This window comes from Dromaius novaehollandiae, chromosome 1 (assembly GCF_036370855.1).
Source record: "Dromaius novaehollandiae isolate bDroNov1 chromosome 1, bDroNov1.hap1, whole genome shotgun sequence".
In the NCBI taxonomy this organism is placed as follows: domain Eukaryota; kingdom Metazoa; phylum Chordata; class Aves; order Casuariiformes; family Dromaiidae; genus Dromaius; species Dromaius novaehollandiae.
Window position 1 is genome coordinate 196,213,420 of NC_088098.1, and position 23,660 is coordinate 196,237,079.

Here is a 23,660-nt window from a genome sequence, read left to right on the forward strand (position 1 = left end):
ACAATAGAATGAATTACAATTCCAGCACTGAAGTTGTGATGAGGCCGATCCAACTTCCATAGCTCACATGGTCAAAATAAGATGACGTTGTTTCTGGTATTCTTTATTAAAAATACTGCTGTACACATGAAGAATGAAAACAGGATTAAAGATGAGTAACACATATTGGGATCATGACATTAGAACTTAACATACTGGTGCTTTTTAGGGGAAGCTGTTGACACCTGAATTACTGAAACAAGGGCAAATCAGAAATACATAGGTACCCTCAACAAAATATTTACAATATAGTAAATACAGCAACAGAATTTAAAATAGGTACAAAAATTAAGATGAACAACATCATGTGATTTCAAAGGTTGTCCCTTCTGTGCTTTTAGCTGTAAAAATAGGAAGGTCAGAATTAAATTTCCCATCTAGGAGGGCATGTACTGGTGGTGCTTTTTTTTTTTTTTTTTTTTTTTTTAAATACAGATACACAAATCTTCCTATGAATGGATCAAACTACAACTTTAGGACAACCTTCTAAATGGAATTAAAATGGGGTAGAAGGGCTCTCCCCCCAAAAAACACCCAAGCTGAACTTCAGACTGTTCAGATCATTCCCAAATATGGACCAAATGAAATAAATAGAAAACAAAACTCTTTTTATGTATTACCTGACACCAAATATCTTCTGGATGACATTGTTTATGTATGAAAATTTATTAGCTGTCTACCTTTTTATTTTTAAACCAAGTCCTGAGGTTAATAGGGGCTGAAGCAAACTGACATTATGCAAATACACACAGGTTTGCAATTTAGACATGTCTCGCAGAGGGTGATTTGCTGGTCTAAAAAGGATGAGAATTCAAGCCCTATTTTACCCCTGCCTTACACTTTCACAAAATATTGGTCCACAAATTAAATTTTCAAAGGTTCCCAAACCCCACAACTGAACAGATGATCCCCTTTCATTTTCAAAGAAAACAATACTGGAAAAAACCTCAGCCCGCTTATAAATTAAGCATTTCATATTTCTTCTAGAATACAAGTACTTCTTTTTTGTACAAAAGAATTACAATATGATTTGTCAAAAAACATATAAAAGACAGCTGCTCTTCCTCAAATACATGAGCTAATGATAAAAGACTGTTTTGCATGTTCACTTCTCAAAGTTCCTGTTCCTTTTACATTAAAAAGAACATTCTGGCAACTGTTATCATTTGAATATTAAACATTATGTTCCTTTTAAAATTCATTCGATCAAATGCAACAATAATCGATTTTTAAACTCAACAACTGATGCTACCTAATGTGGATTCAACCACATTTTCTAAAATGTGTAAAGCATGTCCCTAGTCTTCAAAGCTTTCGATGTGAAGAGAGTTGCTTTTCTTGATGCAAGTCTCAAGGCGGTGAATCATTTTAAAGCTTATAAAAGTGGACAGAGAAATATTAAAAACTTCTCTGAAAACTACAAATATTGAGAATTATTAAAATTGATGTCAGTAACATCAGTTGCAAGTGCTTAGAGTCTGTCCTGACCTTTTGAGTTTCCACATTTTCTTCATGGTGAGCACCCAGTGCTATTAAAACATTCAGTGCTGGGAAAGGATAGATACAGTCTTCACTACTGCTTTAAGAAAGGAAATTCCTACATATTTGGCAGTCTTCAGTATCAAAGTGTAGGTGTTTAACTACAAATCCCATGAATACCCAAGTATGGAGACAATTGCATGTCCAAATATTAGAAAGTTAATTGAGGAGGAAAATTCCAGACTTTTGAGACTGAATTACTTCATGAATATTCATGTGTTGAGTATTATCAAAAGTAATATTACTTTGGGCTAAGCAGTGACTGCAAAGGCACAGCAGATCATTATCCCTCCAGATTCAGGCTGTAAAACTTGAAAAGCTCTTGATGCCAGACAACTGCTGTGTTTAGTTAATCTTCTTTTAACAGTGTCTTTGTATCTGTATCCAGTGTAGCGTACCATAATAAAGCTGTGGTTCAAAGAACAGAACTTTATACAAAAATTATATTGTAAATAACCTAAAGTAATACACTCCTGAAACTTCAGGCATTTAAACACAATTTCTTTAAAAAAACTATTAAAAAAATTGCATAAATGTAAATGCTTGACTAGCACGAAAATGTACAAACAGTTTTTAAAAGGCGCTGGTTGTGTTTAGAGCAATTTGATATGCTCCTTAAACTGTAGATGCTTCTCATGATGCTATTTTCATCACTTCGCTTAGACAATGTTTAATCAAATGAGGGGATTTTTTTCTTTTCCTCTTTTTTTGACAATTCACTGATACTTCCCTTGATTGGTTTTAAAAAGTTTCATCTTCTGGTTTGTTTCTTTTTTAAACTAACAGTGGGTGGCATACAGAGCTTGCATACAACACACTTTTACAGAGGTTACAAATTAAACAGTAATTGATAGAACACAATTTCTATTAAATTATTTACCTGGTCCTTTATGCTATTCTGGGTGCAAATAATATCAAAATGAATAAATTTTGCTATATCCTCAGTGACAAAAATGTATCCCAGAAGTGTCCTTGCAAAGAGTTTCCCTTAAGTATACAATGTGGCAAAACTTCAGAGATCAGAAAAGTCTTAAAAAAATTAAAATTAGTGCATATACAAGTGGAAAAAATAAAAGCAGGAACATCATGCACCTGATGTGTTCCTTAATCTAAAATAAATTCTTCACAGATAAAGCCTCCAATGGCAGCCTTAGCTCTAGGATAAGTGAAACATTCTTCCCTTCAAGTAACAGTGTACCTGACTGAAGTGCAAGCAGCTTTGCTCATCTCCTGTTTGTTTCCCAAATGTGAAATGAGATGACAACAACAATTCAGCTGTAGTGCAATTTGCTATTGGTTAAGTTCCTCAGCAATGTCCTGCATGCTTTCAGCAAATACTACAACTGACCATTTGCGGCTGCAATCAGTTCTTGAAAAGTATTTTCAAAGCAGCGTTTTAAATCGCTGTAAGTTACCACAAGTACACTCTTCTCATCTCTGGAAATGAGGCTTATTTTTTCTGGCACACCAGCATCTAACTGTAACAAGAATGCAAAAGATAAAATAAAAGAAGTGTGAAAGAAATGGCAAAACATTTCCCCAATAACAAAAGCAATCGATTTCTTGGCAAGTATGTTGTTTTGGTGTGGCTCAGATCTGCTAACAACACAGAAAGGAAGGATCTGAGCCGCATCAAAACAGTGTATTTGCCAAAAAATTGAGACAGTTTGGTCTTAACCTGGTGGACATTCCAGACTTTTGGATTAGATTACCACTGTTTTCTTCCCTTTTTATAAAGCTAATAATCCTGCAATGCTACCTTCCGCTGGATAGAAAACCTAGTATAATTTCCATTTCGCTCCTGAGGTACAAAAACATGCTCAACATTACATTTCCACGTGATTTACCATATGATCCACAAGCCTCCTGGGAAGTTAGATAAATTATTTCTTGCCCATTCTAAAACAAAATAATGGATGGACCAGCCCCAAGCAGTTTGAATAATAGTAGAAACCCAAACCTCACATTTTTGGCAATACTGCAAACAAACTGGTCCCTAAGTCTTCTGTATGGTACATTTCCTTTTCTCCTATTCTAAGAAAAACATTACCCAGTTCCAATCCATAACCAAATAGATGATTCAGGGTTAAGAAAAAAAATTAAAAGTCTGTTCAAGATTTGTTTTCATGTTTTTTTCCCTGACTTCTCAAATTCAATATTAAGTAATACAAGAACTGAGTTGCATGATCTTCCAAGTGACTTCTATGCAACTTGTCACACTAATATTTCATTATAATTTCCTATAACAAGTGATGCAGAAATGGTTTTGTCATGAAATCTATTTAAGATACATGAAGCTACACTAATCTCCCTTAGGGAGGCTGCTGAATTCCTTTCATCAGAAAGCTTCAGGAACAGGATAGAAAAGCAGTGATTTCAGATGCATATTAGGCATGTAACCTTAATCCTAATTCAGAACATGAGAATAGACTAGTCTATCTGCTGAAGTCCCTTCCAATACTGTCTTTATGATCTCTTCACTTTGCAAGAAGCGTTCATCAATGGGGAATTGTTCGACTCTCTTATAAAGCAAAATTTTCGTAGCTGTTTTAGTTAGTTGATATATTGCTATTTCCAAATATTTGACACTACAAACTTTCTTGTCCCATGGTAGAAGGTGGGGCAGAGGTAAGTGGGATATGGCACTATTGAGACAAACTTTGGAAATACAAGCCCAGCAGGATTAAACCAAAGTACTGTCATGCTGTAATGAATAGGAGAAAAAAATTAGATTCAACATCGAGCTCTTGTTCCACTGGCTGCTGTCTGGAGCAATGTATCAGGTTAGAAACTTCTTGCATTTTTTCCTGCAAAAATAATGTTCTGAGCATAACCCTAAATGCTACAACTTCCCAAATTTAAAGTTTCTGCTTTGTGAATAACTTCAGGACAAAAGAAGGACAATCAGCTTTTAATTCTTATAGAGTAGGATAATAGTACACTACCAGTCTCTTTCAACATCCATTACAAAATTTTAATCAAGATGTGTGTGAAATATTGTCTATGGTTCACACTGACATCATTTGAGAAATCAGTGAATTATCTTAATGAAATTGGTATATGAAAGACCTGTATTAAGAAAGCCACCTATCTGGCTTTCTTCCTCTCCTCCTATGGGTCTCTCAGCTAAAAAGATCCCAAAAATGCTAAACTGAAGGAAAAAAAAAGATACTGTATTGTATGTATGCACATATGAAGTTTAAGTAAAAAGGAATGCTTTTGGAGCATAGCAGGAAAGCCCAAATAGCCACTTCTACTAGTACACATCATGACTTCAGAGATGCTTTCAGAGTTTATTTCCAAAGTACCGTTCTGTAAGCCTTACTTTTTTTGTGTGCTGAGCCCACAACCACAGAAGAGAAGAGCCTCTGTTTAAAAAAGGTAAGTCATGAACATTAATAGAACAACGCACTCTTTGACAGTCTCTTCCTTGACCTATAATTTCAGGAGCATTTCTCTCTTGCTATAGATCTGTACTGGTCTCTGCTTTCAAATCATGATGGCACTGCACTGCCTATCTGAATATCAACATGCTTTCTTTTGATTGAATTTTTTTTCCTTTAGTCTTATCAATCTCTTTAATGTCCTTTTTAAAATGATTGCAGACACCAATCAATAAGCTGAAAATGTTTAAAAAATGCAAATCAGTGACCTAATAGGAGGTAAAGCTAATTTAGAAAAAGATTTAACTGCAGTTAGTCAGATAGTCAGATGTTACTAGTGCCAAAAGATCTATATACATTCAAATCTTTCTGGAAGAGAAAGTTGGTTGTTATCCTAATCCTAGAAAAAACCCTAGCCACTAAAACTGTATATTGTCAGCATCTGCATCACCATTGCAGTGAGTGGAATGACCAAGCAGCTATGAAAAAAGGATGAACGAGCATCTTATTCTCCTATGACTTATTGAAATTTGGTAAAACAATCTCAAGTAAAATTGAAAGCTGACCTACCAGTTTAAAAAAAAGAAAAAAAAAAACAAACAAAAAATACACAGCTCATGTGCTTTTTAATTTATGGAGCGAGACATGAAGTTCTATAACTAATGAAGATCTCACATGTCTCCCACTATTAATCATGAGTGTGCTCAGCTGAAATTTTGCTAGTGGTGCAGCTTATGAAGAACTGCAAACAGCTTTATTAAATCAACCTTGTAAAATGAAGGGCTGGAGAGGCTACAGGAGATCAGAAATGGGCTTAAGCTTGTATGTCACAGAAATTTTCCCCACTATCTAAAGACAGTGCTGGATTTTGCACAAAGTGCTATTGCAGCCACTCTCTTGATAAGCCCTCCTGTCTCCTACTCTGGGCAGCACAGTTTGTGAGTGGATCCTGTTGTTTTATAACCATCTGTGATAACTGTATCAGCAGAAATCTCCCCCAGTTAAAGCGTTTTTATGGATCCTTTATGCTGTGTTGAAAGACCAGAGTAGCATAAAGGGACCAGCATTGCTTATTCACAGTATTCAATGCGTTCTAATATGAACAAGTTAATATTATATATCATGCTATATTACTGAATTCCAAGTTTTAATATTAATATACTACTAAGTTTATTTAAAATATCCATGAATGCTTGCATATTAGTTTAGTGAATACATTGTTTTCATCCAAAATAGGGGAAAAATAACCAGTTAAATTAACAGAATTAACCTGCCGATGACAGTTTGCTTTGCAGTGGAACATTATTTTAAAAGAAAGTTAACTAATTTTTAAAAGCTAGCACAAGTACAGTGTACCTTGTTAAGACATGAGATAATGTGACTGAGGTCAATCCAAGGAGTACCCGCTTCTGTCACCTGATGGAAAAGGTGATCTCGAAAGAGCTTTAGTAAATACCTGTCTCCAGTTTCTGACCACGTTGGGTCTTTTTGAAACCTGGTGTAAAGCAAAGGCTCACATTACCTCAAAAAACAAAAGAAACAAAACTCCAAAACCAACATAAATCATACATTGACTGCTCAATCTAACCTAAGTGATCTTCCCGCTCTAAGACATCTGTTATAATTTGCAATTAAATTACAGTCTCTCTCCTGCCACAATGATAGAAGGTGACATATTCAAAGCACCTGAAGCTAATGGCTACAAAAGGCCTGCAGAAAAGTATGGGACGAGAGCAGGAGTCATCTTTACCAAGTTTACCTGATAACTATTAGAAATCAGCATTACAAACACAGCTGTGTTTTAACCCAAATCTATTGAACAAGGTGGAAAACAGGCCATGAACACTAAGTTCTTATATAGTAGTTAATAAACAACAAGCTGATAATTAAGTAGCTTAAAACAAGTATCTATGCCACTTGCTATAGTTATAGAAGGCTACTGACTGCCTCAAAAACTGTTTTCAGTCACAGGAGACCACAAAGAGAATCCATACTAAATAACAGAAGCAACTTTGGCATGTTTATTTGCATCCTTCTCTTCTCCTTAAATTAGTATTTTGGTAAAAGTTGCTTATCTCATTGTCTCAAGGCATCTTAAATACTCTTTTCCTCAGGGGCAGAGACAGGGAAACCTGTTGATCTTAAATTTGTGGTAGCAAAACCTTGCATTACAAACTGAATCTTACATACTACGCTATGAAAACAAGTATTTCTTACTCTGGCCTCTCATTGATTGTTCCCAATTTTGCTAGAAGCCTAAACAACCTTCCATTTTGCACCTCCTAGAAAACAAGAAATAGGTTATTAGTTGAAGTTTCTGAATGAAAGATAAAATTAAGACACTTATGAGGAAAAGCTATATAGTAGGAATGCCAGTGAAGCACAATGAATTACAATGATTTATCCTATGGAGATGGTACACATTTTCAGAAAGAGATCAAATGCTTTATTCTGTGTATTAGTAGTCAAATACTGATCTTAGCACTTCAAATCCAAATTATAATGTGGAGATTTAACCACCAAAGACATCTTGCTGCCTCAGCAGGAACTGGATCAGACAGTTCTATTTCTATGTGGAAACATAAATCTAGTCTCTCTTGCCATCCTATACGTACAAGTATGTTAAAATATAGTAAGATTAGCAAGAATAATATGCTAATATATATATGGATATCAAAACCTGTAGATTGTAAATAGTATAACAGTTTACTTCAGGTAATCAAGAGAAGAGGGAACATGATCTACCAACTTTTATTGAAAAATGCTTTGCAAGCCGTTATTTGTAAATACTGTTTAGGAACAGTAATATTAGACTGCAATTGGAATTCCAGTTGGTTCCAAGTAGCAGTTTGAAACAAAATATGTTTTTCAAAAAAGCTAAAAAAAAATTAACGCTATGGTAAGGCAGTTTATTTTTATGTTAGAGCAGTATAAATTCTGACTCCACCAATAACAGAGGCAAAGTAATCAGAACGAACTCATGCAAGAGAGAGAAGACTAAAATCATGGATGCTTATAATATATGCAATTGAAAAATTGATTTCATACATTTTTCCTCATCACTTAGGGTATGGTAAAAATTTTTTTATCTTTTATCCTGGCTTACATTGCAAGGTGAATTAATCTTAAATTTAAGTAAAAGCTGCTCAAAGCTCACAGGAAAAATAAAATTCTGTCATGCTATTTTTCATATTCTCCAATGGCCCAGCTATTCATGCTAAGCTGCATCTCACTCCATGCATGATCATATTGATTTCAAATGAATTCAGTCTGAAGTAGATTACTGTGCACAGCTGGGCAATAAAGTAGGTCAAGGTGATAATAGTTTGACCTCAGACAACCTACAGGGTTGCAAGATTCTTACTCCCAGTCTTAAAAGAAAAAAAAGAAAACAAAATAAACAAACAAAAAAATCCCCCACACCAGCAGAACAGATTGTACTTCAACTATAGCTACAGTTAGGGATTGACAGGAGGGACTTCTACCTTATCCAGCTAGCACAGGTCTGTCTAAACAGCATGTAAACTTCCAAATAATTTTTGGTATGTGGCCAAATACACAAAAGCCAAAAACACATCTGTGAATGCTACTGCCTTGCAGATGCCCAGTCAATGGTGACAGAGAGCTGAGCAACAACGCTGGCTCTACAGCTTCCAGGTGGTCCCTCTACAGGCTTGGTAACCAGTATGGCTGGAAACTCTCCTGCAGAGCAGGTTAGGGGACCTGAGAAACTGAGGCTTTGGATACTTGAATGATGCAACATGGAGATGATGGGAATATTAAGGTGAGGAAGGAAAGGGACAAGGAGTGATAGGGTCATTGCTGTATCAAATAAAGGGGGGTATGGGAGTAACGAATATTCATGGCTTCAAGAGAACACCAAGTTACTAACTACATACAAACCACTTCCAGCTTCAGAAGTTCCTAAGCTGTAAATGACTGGATGCTGGGAGAATATATGGGAAAAATATCACATGTGCTAGCACTGTTCTAACGCTCTTCCCTAAGCATTTGCTTTAGGGCAATAACGAAGAGAAGACACCAGGCTATGATAGACTTAAGTGATACTGCAGCTCTGATGTTACTAAGGATATGGTAGTACAAACAAGTTACAGTATGACAGCTAATTAGCAATTACTATTTATCACTGCCAGGTAAACAGCTGCTGGGGCTATGCAACAACCTGTATTTGTAGTAGCTCTGCTCTGTTGATAGCAGTTGCTATCAACACCTGACTGAAAATGCAGACTACTTAATGCTGATTAAAGGACAACCTCCATTTTGGTCATGTGAAAGGGCCCACCTGCTCAAATTTGTGCAGGTGCATTGGGTGACCTTGACATGAAATGATCTTGAACATCTTCAGAGAAGGCAGTGTTTTACTCTGCTACAAACAGTGAGCACCCCTCATCTAGGGAGATCTGCATCCAAAGGAAGCACTGTCTTGCTCTTCTACAGCACCTTGCTTCTGACATTTTTATATCCTTTCACTAAAGAGGGAGAAATGGTTACTCAACAAGCCAATGCCACAGAAATGAAAAGAGCCGGTCCACCAGAATCCTGACCATCAGTCTATTGGCTCTTTGCAAAAGCTTCCAATGCTGGTATTTAGGAAAGAAAAGTCAGAGGAGTTTATTAAACCCTTAAAAACTAAATACCCTACCCTGCGTAAGCCTTCAGCAATATGAAATCCTGCCATGTATCTCAGTCTTGTTACAAAATCCCGTGATCAATGGCTTCTGAGGAGCAGACAAGGTAAAACTCAAAACTTCCTGTTGAATACATACATACTAACACAGCACAAAGTACGTATTTCCTTTGTAGCTGGCACTTGATACCTTGACTGAATTTTGTAGATTAACCAGACCCACACAGCAAGATGGGCAGATTTCAGGGCAAACAGGATGACAACCTTTACCTCCATTATTTAGCATTCATTTGGAAAAGAAACAGTATGAGATAAGGAAAGGGATACCAGAACTCAAATCTGTCCAAGAATTTTAAAGCAGTGTTTGCTGCAGTATCAACCTCCAATACAAGTTACATGCTAGCGTGTGATGAGATACATAGCATTATTTACTCGGAATACTGCTTTTTAACCATTCTGTAAAGAAGATCTCTTCTCCAAGACTGCTGTTTGCTCATGGAGATGCCATTTCAGTTAAAGCCCAGGATAAGTATTCCTGGTCCAGTCACAGTCTAAAAGTACTGGTTCTTGGAGTTTTTGGAATTTGAGTATCTCGAGCTCAGAGCTCTTAACTCTGCAGGCAGATTGCTGGGGTTGCTAAGCAAACAGGGGGGCAGGGAGGAGTCAGGCAGCACACGGGAATGGAGAAAGGTTGAAGAAAACCTCCACTTTAAGGTACAGCTCTAGCAATGCTGACTATAGGTCTTCCTGTAGGAATTACTAAATGATTTACCTTTGCAAGGTCTTCCTCTATAACATCATTTCGCATCTGAGCAGCATCCAATTGAGTATAGAATCGTGCACCAATCATAGGCATGATATCATTTACACTGCGAAGCCTGTTTTGGTCAGTCAGCAAATACCTGCCAAAATATCCCCCCCAAAAGGTTATTTGAACATGCTGTAAATGCTACGGAGTTCATCCAATTATGATTTTATAATTATTTGACCCTGATGCCTACTTAATATGCAAATTACAACTACTTTTTTTTTTAAAAGAAAAGATTAACTAACAAAAAAACTTCTGAGTTAACTTATTTGTATACTTCCAGTCAGTTATTTATATTAAGCATTCAAAAAGCTAGAAGTGTACTTTCACAGCACTGCTTAGTTCACCCCAAAGAGCAAGTGCATAGTCAAAAACAGAGAAGACATGAAGATTCAGATTGTGAAGCAATTGTTTTTCAAATGAGGAAGGGGACAGACATTTCTACTTTTCCCTCGTAATGGAGAAACACTGACTACATTTTAAAACAACAGAAAATAATACACAAAAACTAGCACTGACCCTTTGGTCTAAAAAGCAGAGTGCCTATTTCTGACTACTTTCCAAAGTCGTCAGATACAAGAGTAGCATATTGCTATATCAGATAAGAGGCAATAAAAGTCTAGTATTGAAGATAACTTGAAATGCTTGTGGCACATATCTTGGTTTTCTGTTTGTTTTAAATTGAATATTAATAAATTCATATTAGGAGCTTTAACAATACTTAGGGCATTTTTTTTTGATTATGCCAGATACGCCATAAAAATACACTTTATACAAATTAACTTTAAATGACAATGTTTAACAATGCATTCACTGTGCAGACAATTCAATGACAGTAATTATACCTCTAATCTTATTTGCATCCGAAAATATTCTTCGGACATTTTCATCTGTATTTTTAAAAATGTAATCATTTAAGAGATGCTTTTTATAAAATGCAACAGCAACTGCGTAGTATCAAACTTACAAAATCAGATTCTTCAGATCAGAGGAATAGTTGATTGTCACCAATTCCATCGCTTTCTGCAAATTCTCTCTCTGAATTCCTGATAAAGAATTGCAAGCCAAAGCCAACACAACTTTCCCCAAGGAGATCAGATCTGCTTGCTAGCAGGGAAAACAGAGATAAGATTCAGAATTAGGTAAATATTACCTGTGGTACTAGATGGTATTTAAAAAAAGATAATACTTCAGTAACCCTTGTAAGAATCTGAGCAACTAAAGTAAGTGCTATTCAAAACATACAGGTCGATACAACAATTAAAGTAATTAATATGTACAGAGGAGAATCTGTCCAGACAACGATTTCTAGGTATTATATTTAGTTTTAAATGATTAAAATGTACCTGTTTAGCTTAAGGACAGCCCCAGGGAGAACTCTCACAGTGAGCAGAAGCTCTGAAAACAGGTTCTCCTAATCATTCGCATGCTCACCCCTGAGGGATCAAGGAGTTGGCGGCAAATAGTGCAAGTTTTCTCAGTATGACATGCAGAACAATCTGTCCAGAGTTATTTGCTAAACCAAAAACAATCTGATGGATTTTTTTTTTCTTCTAGTGCAGCCAAGGGAAAGACTCAGAGTGAATTTCAAGCAAAATGACTCAGTTACTCACGCTGTTTATTGTCAGAATACCTAACACAGTATGATCCCTATAAATTTAATGCTACTTCTGTCAGAACTGTGAAATCAGTTCTTACTATTTACTTCAAAAGGCTATGAATTTAAGTTTTCCAAAAGCTGGATAGTGACTTTTTACCTCAAAGGTTTTCATCTCTAATGGCCAGGGTGACAAGATATGAACTGCCTGAAATAAGCAGAAAGGAATAGGCCTGCAGGGCTGAAATATGTAGCAGCATTGCGTTTTTTGCAGAAATTCTTAGCATCACTAAATACTTTCCTCAGAAGTGAAGCTGATTTGGCCATTTTAATTTTAATTTTTTAAAACTTAAACAACCACCAGAAATTATTACAGCTATACCAAATTTTAAAGCCCACCTCTGAAAACGGGAGCCTAATTTAGTAGCAGATGTTAACATTCATAGTTAAAGCTGCCGGATTCTTTCTACAAAAACTCTTCCAGCTGCATACAACTTGGCTCAACTATAAACATCTGCAGTTTTCCATGTCAGATGTCTGCTTTAGCTGACTCCTAAGTTCAGTCTGAAGATGCCAATTTAGTATTTTCCTAACGTTTTTCTTAGAAAATGAGGTATTTTTTGCAAATGAAAGAAAAAAAAGAGTGGGGGGAATGCTACTATTTATCAAGAATGCCTGTCATCTCCATGTTCTGGAGAAAGGATACAACATTTAGCAGAGAGAAAGAACACTGGTACTAGGAAGGCACCTTTTGCCATTTCTGTAAGAAAGGCCAAAAATTTGGCAACACTAACATTAAAAGTTTTGTTTAGAATTTGGCAGCTAAAATGTAGAAGACTGTACTCAAGATGAATACACTGCATGCCCCCAGAGCTGTTCCACCCACAGGAGCAGCTACGCTTGCTACCTCCTTTGGCTTCAGTGGCTGAACAGAGCGTTCCCTACAGCCACATCTCCCACATGTTCAGACACTCAGTAAAGAAAGAGTTTCCAGGTCTCTCAACATCCCTGCTATTTCCATACCAATGGCTGAAGTACGATTAAGCAGCAAAATTCAAGCATGAATAAGCAACATGATAGATGTTAAAAGGCAGGGTACAGGACAGAAAGTAATGAAGACAGAAAACAGGATGCAGAAAATGGAGAAGAATAAGGACATAATGGTGGAGGGGAAGGAGATGGAGAGACGCACCAGCATTTGCCACATAAGAATGCCCAAGTATGAGTGTTTCTTTGTAGTCTGGCAAAGAGAAATGAAACAGGTTAACCACCCCCACTTAGGTAGAAACCCATTTGCTTCTGCGACCAAGTACAGCCAGCTCGAGCAGTAGAGGACACTGCTGTAGAACCAAATAGAAGAACCTTGCCGATGAGACATCTGTAAGGAGACATCTGCAACATGGGATGCAATGGCTTTTTTGTTGATTTTTAGGTTCCTCTCCCCCCCCCCCCCCCCCCGGAAGACTTAAAACATGTATTAATGTTAATCATAAGACGATCTTTGTTTCTGCAGTCCCCTACTTTATGTTGAACACATTCCAACTTTTAATAATTGATACAGAAGTATCCTATATACATCCTCTACCACCACATAACCCTGATTTATACACCCAAAGTGTACAACCTGAGGCAATACTCCACGGAAAAGTAGTCTTTCTTTAAACAGGGGCTTTCATAATATAGATTGCATTAGATTTTAAAAATGTCTATGAGAAAGATCTACATTAACATCAGCCAGACAATTCTAATTCAGGCTTTTGCCAATTTTTGAGCATTTGACTTGTAACCTCTTTTTTCAGCAAGGTATACTCAATAGAAAAGCTAACAGAGATGATATAACACATCAGTGCAGCCTCAAACATACATAATTCAAGTTACACTCACTGTTTGACTTAACAATTTAATTACAATACTGGCTTGGACTCATCCCACCTAATTTTAGGAACTTAGTTGAAGTGATTCAGTAAGGAGTCTAATCAATTTCAGATTTCTGTATTCTAGAAGGCAGTTCAGATTTTAAGCAAGCTGAATTGCTCTTTGGAGCTGCCTCACTCCTCACTGACAACTAAAACCCAGAAATGAAGTGTCACTACAGTAATTGTCTTTGTCCAATGTTTAAAGTGTTAGAGTTGCACAAAGATACGAAGACACTCTTTTTGTGTCCAGTAAGCTAGAGCAATGGCTATCAGGATTTATGGAGTCAGATTCCTATTTTAGGAGGGTTCCATCCAAATCTATCCATGCAGACAGGCTAGAAAACTTCCTAGGAGCTGGAGTAGACCATCTTTTTTGTAAGGAAGAAATCCACACATCACTATTAAGCCTCAACCTCTCCTTTGATAACCTGAATAGGTTCAGCTCTTCCTCCTTCTAGATAAAGTTTAAAGAAAGCACGTAAGAACTACTATTCCTTCTTTGAGTGGGGACACAAGAAGCAGACGCAGTATTCCTGCAGTAGCATTGCTAATACAAGGTATAGATTAACATCAGGTACAATCACTTTCCTGCTTATACCTTACATTGTGCTTTTCATGTATTTATGGATCACATAATTCCTTTTGCTGTAGGCTTGCCAGAGGACTTTTGCTATGGTAATCATTGACAGTGACCACTTAGTCATACTAAGTTAATCCACAATTTCAAAGAAAACTTTCCACCTTTTAAATAAAGGCTGCTTTTTTATTCAAAAGATATATCTTGAATTCAACTAATGATCATTTAATTAGCAATTCAATTCACAATAACTGTAGCCTGTTAAAATTTCTATCCTTTTATCTCCTGAAAGCTTTGCTAGTAAAGATTTTATCAAATTTGCTGAGAGAAATATTGAATGGCATTAGACTAAAAACCAATCTGTTGGAGACACCTTAAGAAACAGCCCTCTTCATTAATGTATCCCTGTTACCAAATGAATTTTAAGTGTCAGTGAACAATTTCAAAATTAGCTGCATTAACCCTCCTCTCCCTTCTGTGTATGTGTGTGTATGTACACACACACACTCCTCTAATATTAAAGACCTGTGATACAAAGCCAGAGGCCCTGGAGATATCTGAGTATTTTACACACCTGGACTTACCAGCCAGACATAAGCTAGTCAAACAAATCTTATTTTTGACTAAATCCAACTTCCATAAAACCTTTGAAACTGACATTATTTTTTGTTTCGCCTGTCTTGTTAGAGCTCAGCATGAACTGTTTCACTGCTTTGCTTGGATCAACATCAAGTCACCCAGTCTACAATTCCATGGATTCACTTATTCTTTCTAAGAACTGGAACTGCACTTGGGAGTCCCTCCAAGTTCCTCGGGTTTTTGTTCTGTTTTTTTAAAGAATGCATTAACACTTCAGATACATCTTCAGCTAGTTTCTTTGAATTTGGGGGTTGTGTATACAAAAGTTATTTTGGCTTACTGAATTAAAAATATTTACTTTGAGCAAATGTAGTCTTACATCCCTCATTAAATCAATAAAACTTTTATTCCCTCTTCATATGGAGAATATTCATCTTCATTTCATTCCAAATACAGAAATTATTTATTAAACTTTTCTGCACCACCACTTACTAGATACAGATGGTAAAGCTGTGACTGACATGACTTAAGGATTTTTGAGATTTTGTTTACAGGTTTAGCCATCTTGTTTTTAATGCAAGTGGCCATTCATATTTCACTGACATTTTTTTTGGTAAGCTTCCCTTATTGTTGCCTTTATTTAACTCTTACATGATCATAATAAATTAATGTGTTTAACACAGTTCCTGAAAAAGACTGTAAAGAACAATTGCATTCCTTCTGCATTGCCCCTTCTTAATCTCTGTTCTGGCCAAACTCTTTCCTATCTACATTAACAATGGGAAATAGCCAGAAAGTGACAAACGCTAACAAAAATACCTTCGTCCATTGAGGACAGCAGCAAGGAAATGCATATTAGCTGGGCAGTATACCAAGAGATAACCTACATTTTTAACAGTCACAGGAGTCCCAGAGGAATTCAGGAACTGGGTCATGGATCGAGAGGAAAAAGGACAAGCAGCAGCTGTTATTTTGTAATTTTATCTGGCTAGGGCAAACAGAGGTGGTGAATGATAAATGCCTCCTGAATTTCAAGGAATGAACACAGTCCAGAATCTCTGAAGGAACAAAATGGATTGTGAAAGCCTAGCCCTTCCAGAGGAGGTGGCAAAGAGAAATCATATGATGTTTTTAACTCCAGCTTGCATTTTCTACACTATACACCTTTTCTGGTTACACTTCTTTTCTGGTTTAGCAGTGACACTTGAACAATTTGGATACTAAGTAAGTATAAAACACAAACAAAATCCCTACACAAACCAAAACCAGGCAACCAATTCACTCAGTAATAGCACGTATTGGGCTGTTAGGGTGTTAAATGCTTTTGACAGATGGATCAAAAAAATCTCATTAAATTTTTAGGAACAGAATCCCTCACATCTAACCCTATGATCTCTTAGCTGTTCTCCACTAAATGATTACCAAAAAGCCCTCTGCACTGATATCTAGCTGGGGGAGGGAGGGAACATCTTCTGATGTATTACTCAAAGTATGCTGAAAATTGCTTACTGTATCATTCTGGGAAAAAAAGTTTGTGTTCTGGGATGAGGTCTTGAATAAGCTAGTTTCTGCCTGGCCAAAGTTCAAACATTTCATTTATTACTGGAAGACTCTGAATGAGCAATTTTCTCAGTGAATAAGCTCAATTAATGAAAATAAATTAAATCCAATTCCCTACTGTGATGTTTCACTCCCATTACTGACAGGGTATGTGATCACTGCTGAAGCAGTATACTTCACCCTGAGGGGAAGTTAGGTAAAGAGGTGCTCCTATACACCGTGATACTCCAGATGACTGAGGAATAGTTTTTGTTAACTCTAAAGGGATTCTTCTTAATTCAGAAGTTATACAGAGTCCACAGTTCAGAGAACACCAGGAAAGCAGAGAAAAACCAGAAAACTAAAAAGATACACTAGATGCTTTTAGGAGTGAAGAAGGCCCAAATGCAGTTATTTAAAATATCTCTTAATCCTCTGTGAACAGGCATTTATTGATCAATTATTTATGTTAAAATAACAAAGAAGAAGAAGGAGTGAAAACTGCTGCTGAACCATTATTTTTGATTGATCTCAAATTCTATTCATTGCAGATGTGAACCCAGTTTTGTGGTATTGTCGTATACCTATCAAGTCCGACATTTCCAAGTCGGACAGATTTTTTTTTCCCCTTCCTTTAGGAAAGAAGTTGGTGATTCCCACCACTTCTCATTCAAGTTTGTTAACTCCTACTAATATAATCTGTTCTGTAAGTTTGTTGAAATTTCAAAAGCAGAAGATAGCAAAATGAGCTTTCACATTTATAAACAAACTCAAATCATGGAGGAAAAAAAAAACAAACTAGGACAGAAAAAAATTTACAAATATACTGGCCTACAGTTTAATTAAAATATTTCTCTCTCAAAAGGAATCTCATTGGTTTTCAGTGCTCCCCACCCCAAGTCACCACTCTAACAATGCTCTGTTGTCTTACCTGAAACTGAGCCATTAATGCCAGTGGATTATTTTGACTGTTGTCAAATGTTAAAACATCAAAGATTCCAACACAATTAACTCGTAACCTTTAGGAACAAGAAGGAATAAGGAAGAAGTGTAATTTTGTTGGTTACTTAATTCTTTCTCTACTATTTTCAAAATCAAATGCTTTATTACTACAAAAGAGTCGTCTTAGTACTTAGCAAACTACTGTGAAGGAGAACATATTAATTTTACAATGTGATGTAATGCAACAGAGCACCCTCAGTTTAGAAATAAATCAACATTTCTAAATTGGCAGTAGCGGATCTGAAAAGGACTTTGAAGATAACACACATGTCCTTCTAAACTGCATTTAATAGAACTTAAAAAAAAAAAAAAGAAAAAGATTTAAAAGTTTTAGCATGCCAGTTAGGGAAACAACAAAGTTCTTTGAATTTAACAACAGTGCATGGACAACAGCTATCATGAACACAGATCACAGTGAAGGACCTAGAAATAATGCTTTTATTACCTTGTTTTGCCAGTTACTAGAATCTTTGTTGGATCCATAACTCGGCAAGCCAGTCCTGCTGTGTGAATGGTCCGTAACGCAGAGCTGAGCTGTACAATATATGCCCATATCAGAGACTCTGGAAGCAATCCTGCATGCTGCCGTGGCAGAGGTCCATCATGCTGACCTAGAAGCAAAACGTTATAAGCATCAACTAAAGGCTACTACGCAAAATTAAAGTTAGTATGTTTTGAACTATACAATTACCTGACATACTAATTTCATTCAATCCTAAATCAATGGTCATTGAAAGACATACCTATTATGCTTTCATGGGTGGTTTTGGAAAGATGATAATAAATTTTAAAATACTGACAATTCTTTACACATTGTTATTGTTTTTTCACTCTCATATTCAAAAAACCTATACTGAGTTTTAAATTTAGGTTGAATATTCATTACAAAAAGGGTACAGGTTAAAAATTAGATAAAGCGGGTGGTAGTGCACCAAAAAATGCAGACACCCCAGAAGCAAAAATGCAAGTATTGTAAAACAATGAGCATGTATCATAATAACCACAGTGTATCTGCAACAGATCCTCTTTTGTCTCCGTTAAGCTACGAAGGCATACAAATTAAACATTCTATATCCTCTGATAAAACAAAGAAGAAAAAGTAACAAGCTAATTTCAAATGGCATGGTAAATCAGAATGGAAGATTTTGTGGCTAAGTACCATTGAACAGAATGTCATGTATGTTCTGTTGTGATCCAGCCCATGTTCATGGGCTATATGAACGCAATGCATCAAATCATTTCCCAATGGAATTACAGTCCTCTTTTCAAAAGGTAAAACTAATTCTTTGTAAAGCAACACCCAAATTCTACATTACGAACTATTTCTGAGTAACACTAGGTTAGAGATGAAAATAGGTACAGATAACACACATTATTTTTAGTAAGATGTCTTTAACAAGAAGTTGCTACTGTTTGTGCGGCACAAAGCTGAAGGAGGGAGGAGAGAGTACACCCAGAAGGTACTCTATCTCAATTTTAAAACAAACATTAGACATTTCATAAGGCAGACTCAGTACTGATGCTAATTTTGGGACCAGTAATATCATCTTTATTCACTGCAATCATGTAAGCCTCTAATTCAGTTGTGAACTGACTGCATTCCTCTCCAAACATTTGTTTCTTGTTTTTTCCTCCCCCTGCAGGAGCACATTAATATTTTTGTGCACTCGTTAAAAACAATTTTTATATATATTTATATCTATCTCTGTATACACATTAAAAACTAAAACTGCTGAAACAATTTTGGTTAGAAATGTTATTGACTTTGGGATGATGGGCTGGGCATGTTCTCGGCTTTCATTTCTGACTTTGTTTTGTTTTTAAATTTTAGTTCATTTTGCTGGTTTAAGGTGCTTTGCTTTAGATTCTGAAGGTCAAGATGCTGGCTCCTTTAAACAACAATAACCTTGGCATGTCTACTGAAGGCTGAAGATAATGAGATGTTCATTTTTTTTTTCTGGCCTCTTGATGAATCATTATGCAAATCATTTCCCCACAAACCATCATACCAGTAACCTCATTTAGCAAAATTTTTTTCTTTCATGATTCTCCCTTCTTTAGGATGACAAAAAATTTGATTATATAAAATGATTGAGGAGATATAGACTCCTTTAATCATCAAAGCTCCTTCTATAGCTATTATTTGCTATAGAATATGCATGTTATTTGGTAAATAACAGTATGTCTGATATGTTTAGTAGGAACACATACAGACACTAAGACAGTTATATCTATACAAATTAAATTTCTGTCTAGAACAGAAATATTGCTATAATTTCCAACAGGGAAAAAAAAAAGCCAAAACTTAGGGGTTATTTTTCTACATGCAATTTAACAAGAACAGCACTTGCCCTTTGATTTCTAGATAAAAGCAAAGAACATTCAACATATGCAGAAAAATTGAGAGACCACAGAATTCAACACAGCTCCTCCCCCTCAATCAGAAAATCTCAACGAAGTAGCAACATTTTATTACTACTAGAAAAACTTGCTTGAGGCTACAGCTCAATCTAGGCTGCTGCTTTCAGGCTGGCCAGCTGCACCCCTCTTTCCCTCCTATGCACTGAAGGCACAGTCTAAAACATTGGAAGAATTTATTTTGCAATGTCCTCTTACATATCTGTTTAAAACAAGAAAGACTGAAATCTGTCCTGCGCAGGGCTACGAGGCCTGCCAGAGAGGCAGGACCTCAGCGCACAAACGGACACTCAAGGCGAGCTCTGCCACTGGGCTCCTTGCACTTGAGCAGGGACCACCCAAGGAGATGGACCCAGATGCTCACTGCTCAGATAAAACCCAAGTGAAAACTTTTGAAGTGGTGCTGAACATGGGAAATTTTCACAACATAAGAAAAGGTTATAGAAATGATTAGAATTGCTTTACTCCAAGAAGTGGTATTTTAAAGGTATAGTGTTTGATTTGAAAGAGGCTTCCTACCACAGGCTGACTCCACAGCCACGACATGCAAAATTTCAGGCTATTCTCCTCCCACCTGCACTGCAGGGCAGACTCATCTCTCACTATTTGCATCTCTCTGAGATGTAGCACATCGTTACTAGCAATAGAGAAGATTAAAAGTGCTTTCAGAATGGCAGTTCTTACATAGGCAAGCCGTTATTTCCCTTGCCAAGTTAAAATAAGCTCATTGTCACCATTTTTTGATGTTTTCTGCCACGATGTTCTCAGCTGAGCAATGTGTCCTTCTCTCCCCCTCGCCCCCACCCCCTTAAGAAAAAAAAAATCATCAGATGAAGTTCAAATTCTCAATACAAGCAAAGGCTAGGCACAGTTCAGGGATGGGAAGGAGCAACTGGGACCACTGGCAGCAGGACCTGTTTTAAGGGCTCAGTGAGGAACATCATCTTGGAAGCACGTAACAGACAGTCAATTCTTGTCAGAGATTTCTAGAGGAAAAAAAAAATTCATAGGCCAAATGAAAGATTTAGCGGATCACTTAAGTGAACTTATCAAGTCTGTAAGTCTTTTTACATTCAAAGCCATGAATTTGTTCAGTGCTCAACTACAGTACTGAAAGCAAGATAAATGCAGTAGCCTTCTTTCCTCCACACCTCTTTAGGGAAACCCGGGCTTCATTCAGTTTTACTTTTCTCAGTTTTCAATATACTAGAAGGTTTCTGTACTGCTAACGCAGCACTACTTTTCACAAAAAAATCTGAAGATATTGAAAACTTGGAATTTAGCTAGAAAAAGTTGTAGGTTTTGGCAAAGGTATTTTAGGAAAATCATTAGTTACATGTTTTTCTCAAAAAGCTCAAAATGAGCAAAACAGTGTTTATGCTAAAGCACTTCTGGATTTCAGAATTAGATTCATGAACTCAATAAGAAATTAATATATTTTACTGTATTTGTTTTTAGAATATTTGTAGATACAGAAGAACAACATCACATTGACTTCAACATTCATGTATTCCTTTTCTTCCCCCAAGACAGTGTAAAAACACAGCTTAATTTTGAAATGAGTTATTTTCTGAAAAAACATTCAGTAACTGGGAACGAAAAAACTGCAAAATCAGCAACAAAGCCCATTTTTGTGCAATAAACACAACTGCTGATGTGTCCAAAAGAAAACAAGGTCCAGTAAAACTTGCCTATCTTCCTTATAAAGTATTATTTACTGTAAAGCAGAATCTGTGGTGCTGAAAACTACTATGAAGAGCATATACACTTAGGTTTGTTTGATTACTCAGAATACTTTTAATAAACAGACCAAAAGACATATCAAAGACATGGTTATCTCTTCCAACCAAGAAAACTCATCAGGACAGAGAAAAACTTTACTGGAATAGTAGATAGCTGTTATTAACTTGCCAGGATTTTCTAGCTGATACTGTTTTAAAATATGTACAATTAAAGTGGTGTTTATTATTTAGTATAGTTATCGAACTGTTTTGAATGCTATGTGTTAAGAAAAAGTTTCAAGTCTTTTGCAGATAACTTGCTAAGTTAGAGAACCTCAGTTCTGCAGAGATGCATGCACTAACGCAGACTATAATAATCTGAAATTGAAAAATATCAGAAAGTTGGAAAAAGCTAAAAGCTCCACAGCAAAAGATTTAACGTTAAATTTAGAGTCCCTTGAAATAAAAGTTTATTGACAAATGAGGAATGAGAATCAAAGAAGCAGGAATTATTGGAATAAATGTATTCTGAGTAATAATTAACTGACAAAAAACCCAACACACTCCTGTTTTTAAAACTTGTGAACATTCAGTAAAATATGACAAAAGAACATCAGATTGTCACACACTGTACTGTCTGAAGAGGATAATTCTTTGCATAAAGAACACCACAAGGAATAAATTCTATAGAATTAGGAAGTGAAAAGGATATTAGTTTACAGCTGTTCAGTATAAAAATCAACACAAGCTGCTAATTTTTTTTTTCCACACCAATCCCCTCCAATGAAGTTCTGCAACAGGGTCTGTAAATAACACGGCAAAAAAACAAAACAAAACAAACCCAAGACTGACCACATTGACACCAGAAAGTGACATGCAAGACAGCTATGTAAACCACAATCCTCCTCTTTTAACTGTCAGAGTCTAGCGTTGCCAACTGGAGTGTTCAACATAAATAAGGTTGCATACCTGATATCAAATTCTCTGAGTTCACTGATCAGGTTCACAGTGTTGTGCCTCCTAAAACCTTTAAAAGCAATTGCACTAATCTGGGCCTCATGCTGCAGAGTACCCAACTTCCATCCATTCCCCTGCTTCTCTTGGGAGTCTCCTCTAGGCAGGCAGACGGCCAAGAAACTCTGTGAGGGGATGGAGAAAGGATCTGTGAAGGCAGGCAATTCCGAGAAATCAAGTTATAGGTATGCAATCTTATTTTCCTCTTTCAAATTGCTCCTTCTACTGAGGCCCAGACTAGAAAGCAGCAGTTAACAAAAAAAGGAAGGCCAGAGCAACAATTTGCAGAAAGATTTGGCAAAACTGGTGAATTTCAGGTGACTCTCTTCTAATTTATCTAATAAGAAGACTGAAAGAGAAGGTTATAGAAGTGCCACAGGCAGGAGTTTTCTTCCTAAATATCACTTTCAGTTCTGTCACAACACTTCATTTAATTAAATACTTTGTTTCAGCTGAAGAAAAATAGATGTCCTATTTTCAGTTTCAAAGGCTATGCCTATCTACAGAAAAAATCTTATTAGGTCAAATAAAAGGTCGAGATAGTCCACTAGCCTGTGTCAATGGCATAGGTACAAAAGTCAGAACAGCAGCCTGCAATAAGTACCTAAAAGTAAAAGCACATAACAAATAAAGTTTTCTTCCAGCTGCCAGTGATTTGCAGCTCAGAGAGTTCCTAAGCTAGATAGTGTCTTTGCAATTAACAGTCCTCAAAGCATTTCTCTTCCATGAATGTGTTCACTTCCTCCTTGAACCCAAGTAAACCTTACGAATCCCTAACAACTTGTGACAAAGTTTCATAGTTTAATTATCTTTCACTAGTTTTGAACCTGCTACCTGGCTAGAACATCTGCTACCTGACAGCAAACAGTTCTTGTTTATT

General features: G+C 36.4%; 1 protein-coding gene across 8 annotated transcripts in view; it reads right to left on the bottom strand.

Annotated features, from left to right (window-relative positions):
- Window positions 1-87: 87 nt before the first annotated feature.
- Window positions 88-23,660, bottom strand: part of PAN3 (poly(A) specific ribonuclease subunit PAN3) — an 84,401-nt gene continuing 60,828 nt past the window's right edge. For all 8 annotated transcript variants that reach the window (XM_064504978.1, XM_064504977.1, XM_064504972.1 and 5 more), the window contains 7 exons: window positions 18,073-18,238; window positions 17,557-17,644; window positions 11,385-11,524; window positions 10,382-10,511; window positions 7,179-7,243; window positions 6,318-6,456; window positions 88-3,056 (listed from right to left, as the gene is read on the bottom strand). In XM_064504978.1, the coding sequence (XP_064361048.1) occupies window positions 2,916-3,056; window positions 6,318-6,456; window positions 7,179-7,243; window positions 10,382-10,511; window positions 11,385-11,524; window positions 17,557-17,644; window positions 18,073-18,238 (869 nt within the window). In that variant the 3' untranslated portion in view covers window positions 88-2,915. The remainder of the gene's footprint in view (window positions 3,057-6,317; window positions 6,457-7,178; window positions 7,244-10,381; window positions 10,512-11,384; window positions 11,525-17,556; window positions 17,645-18,072; window positions 18,239-23,660) is intronic.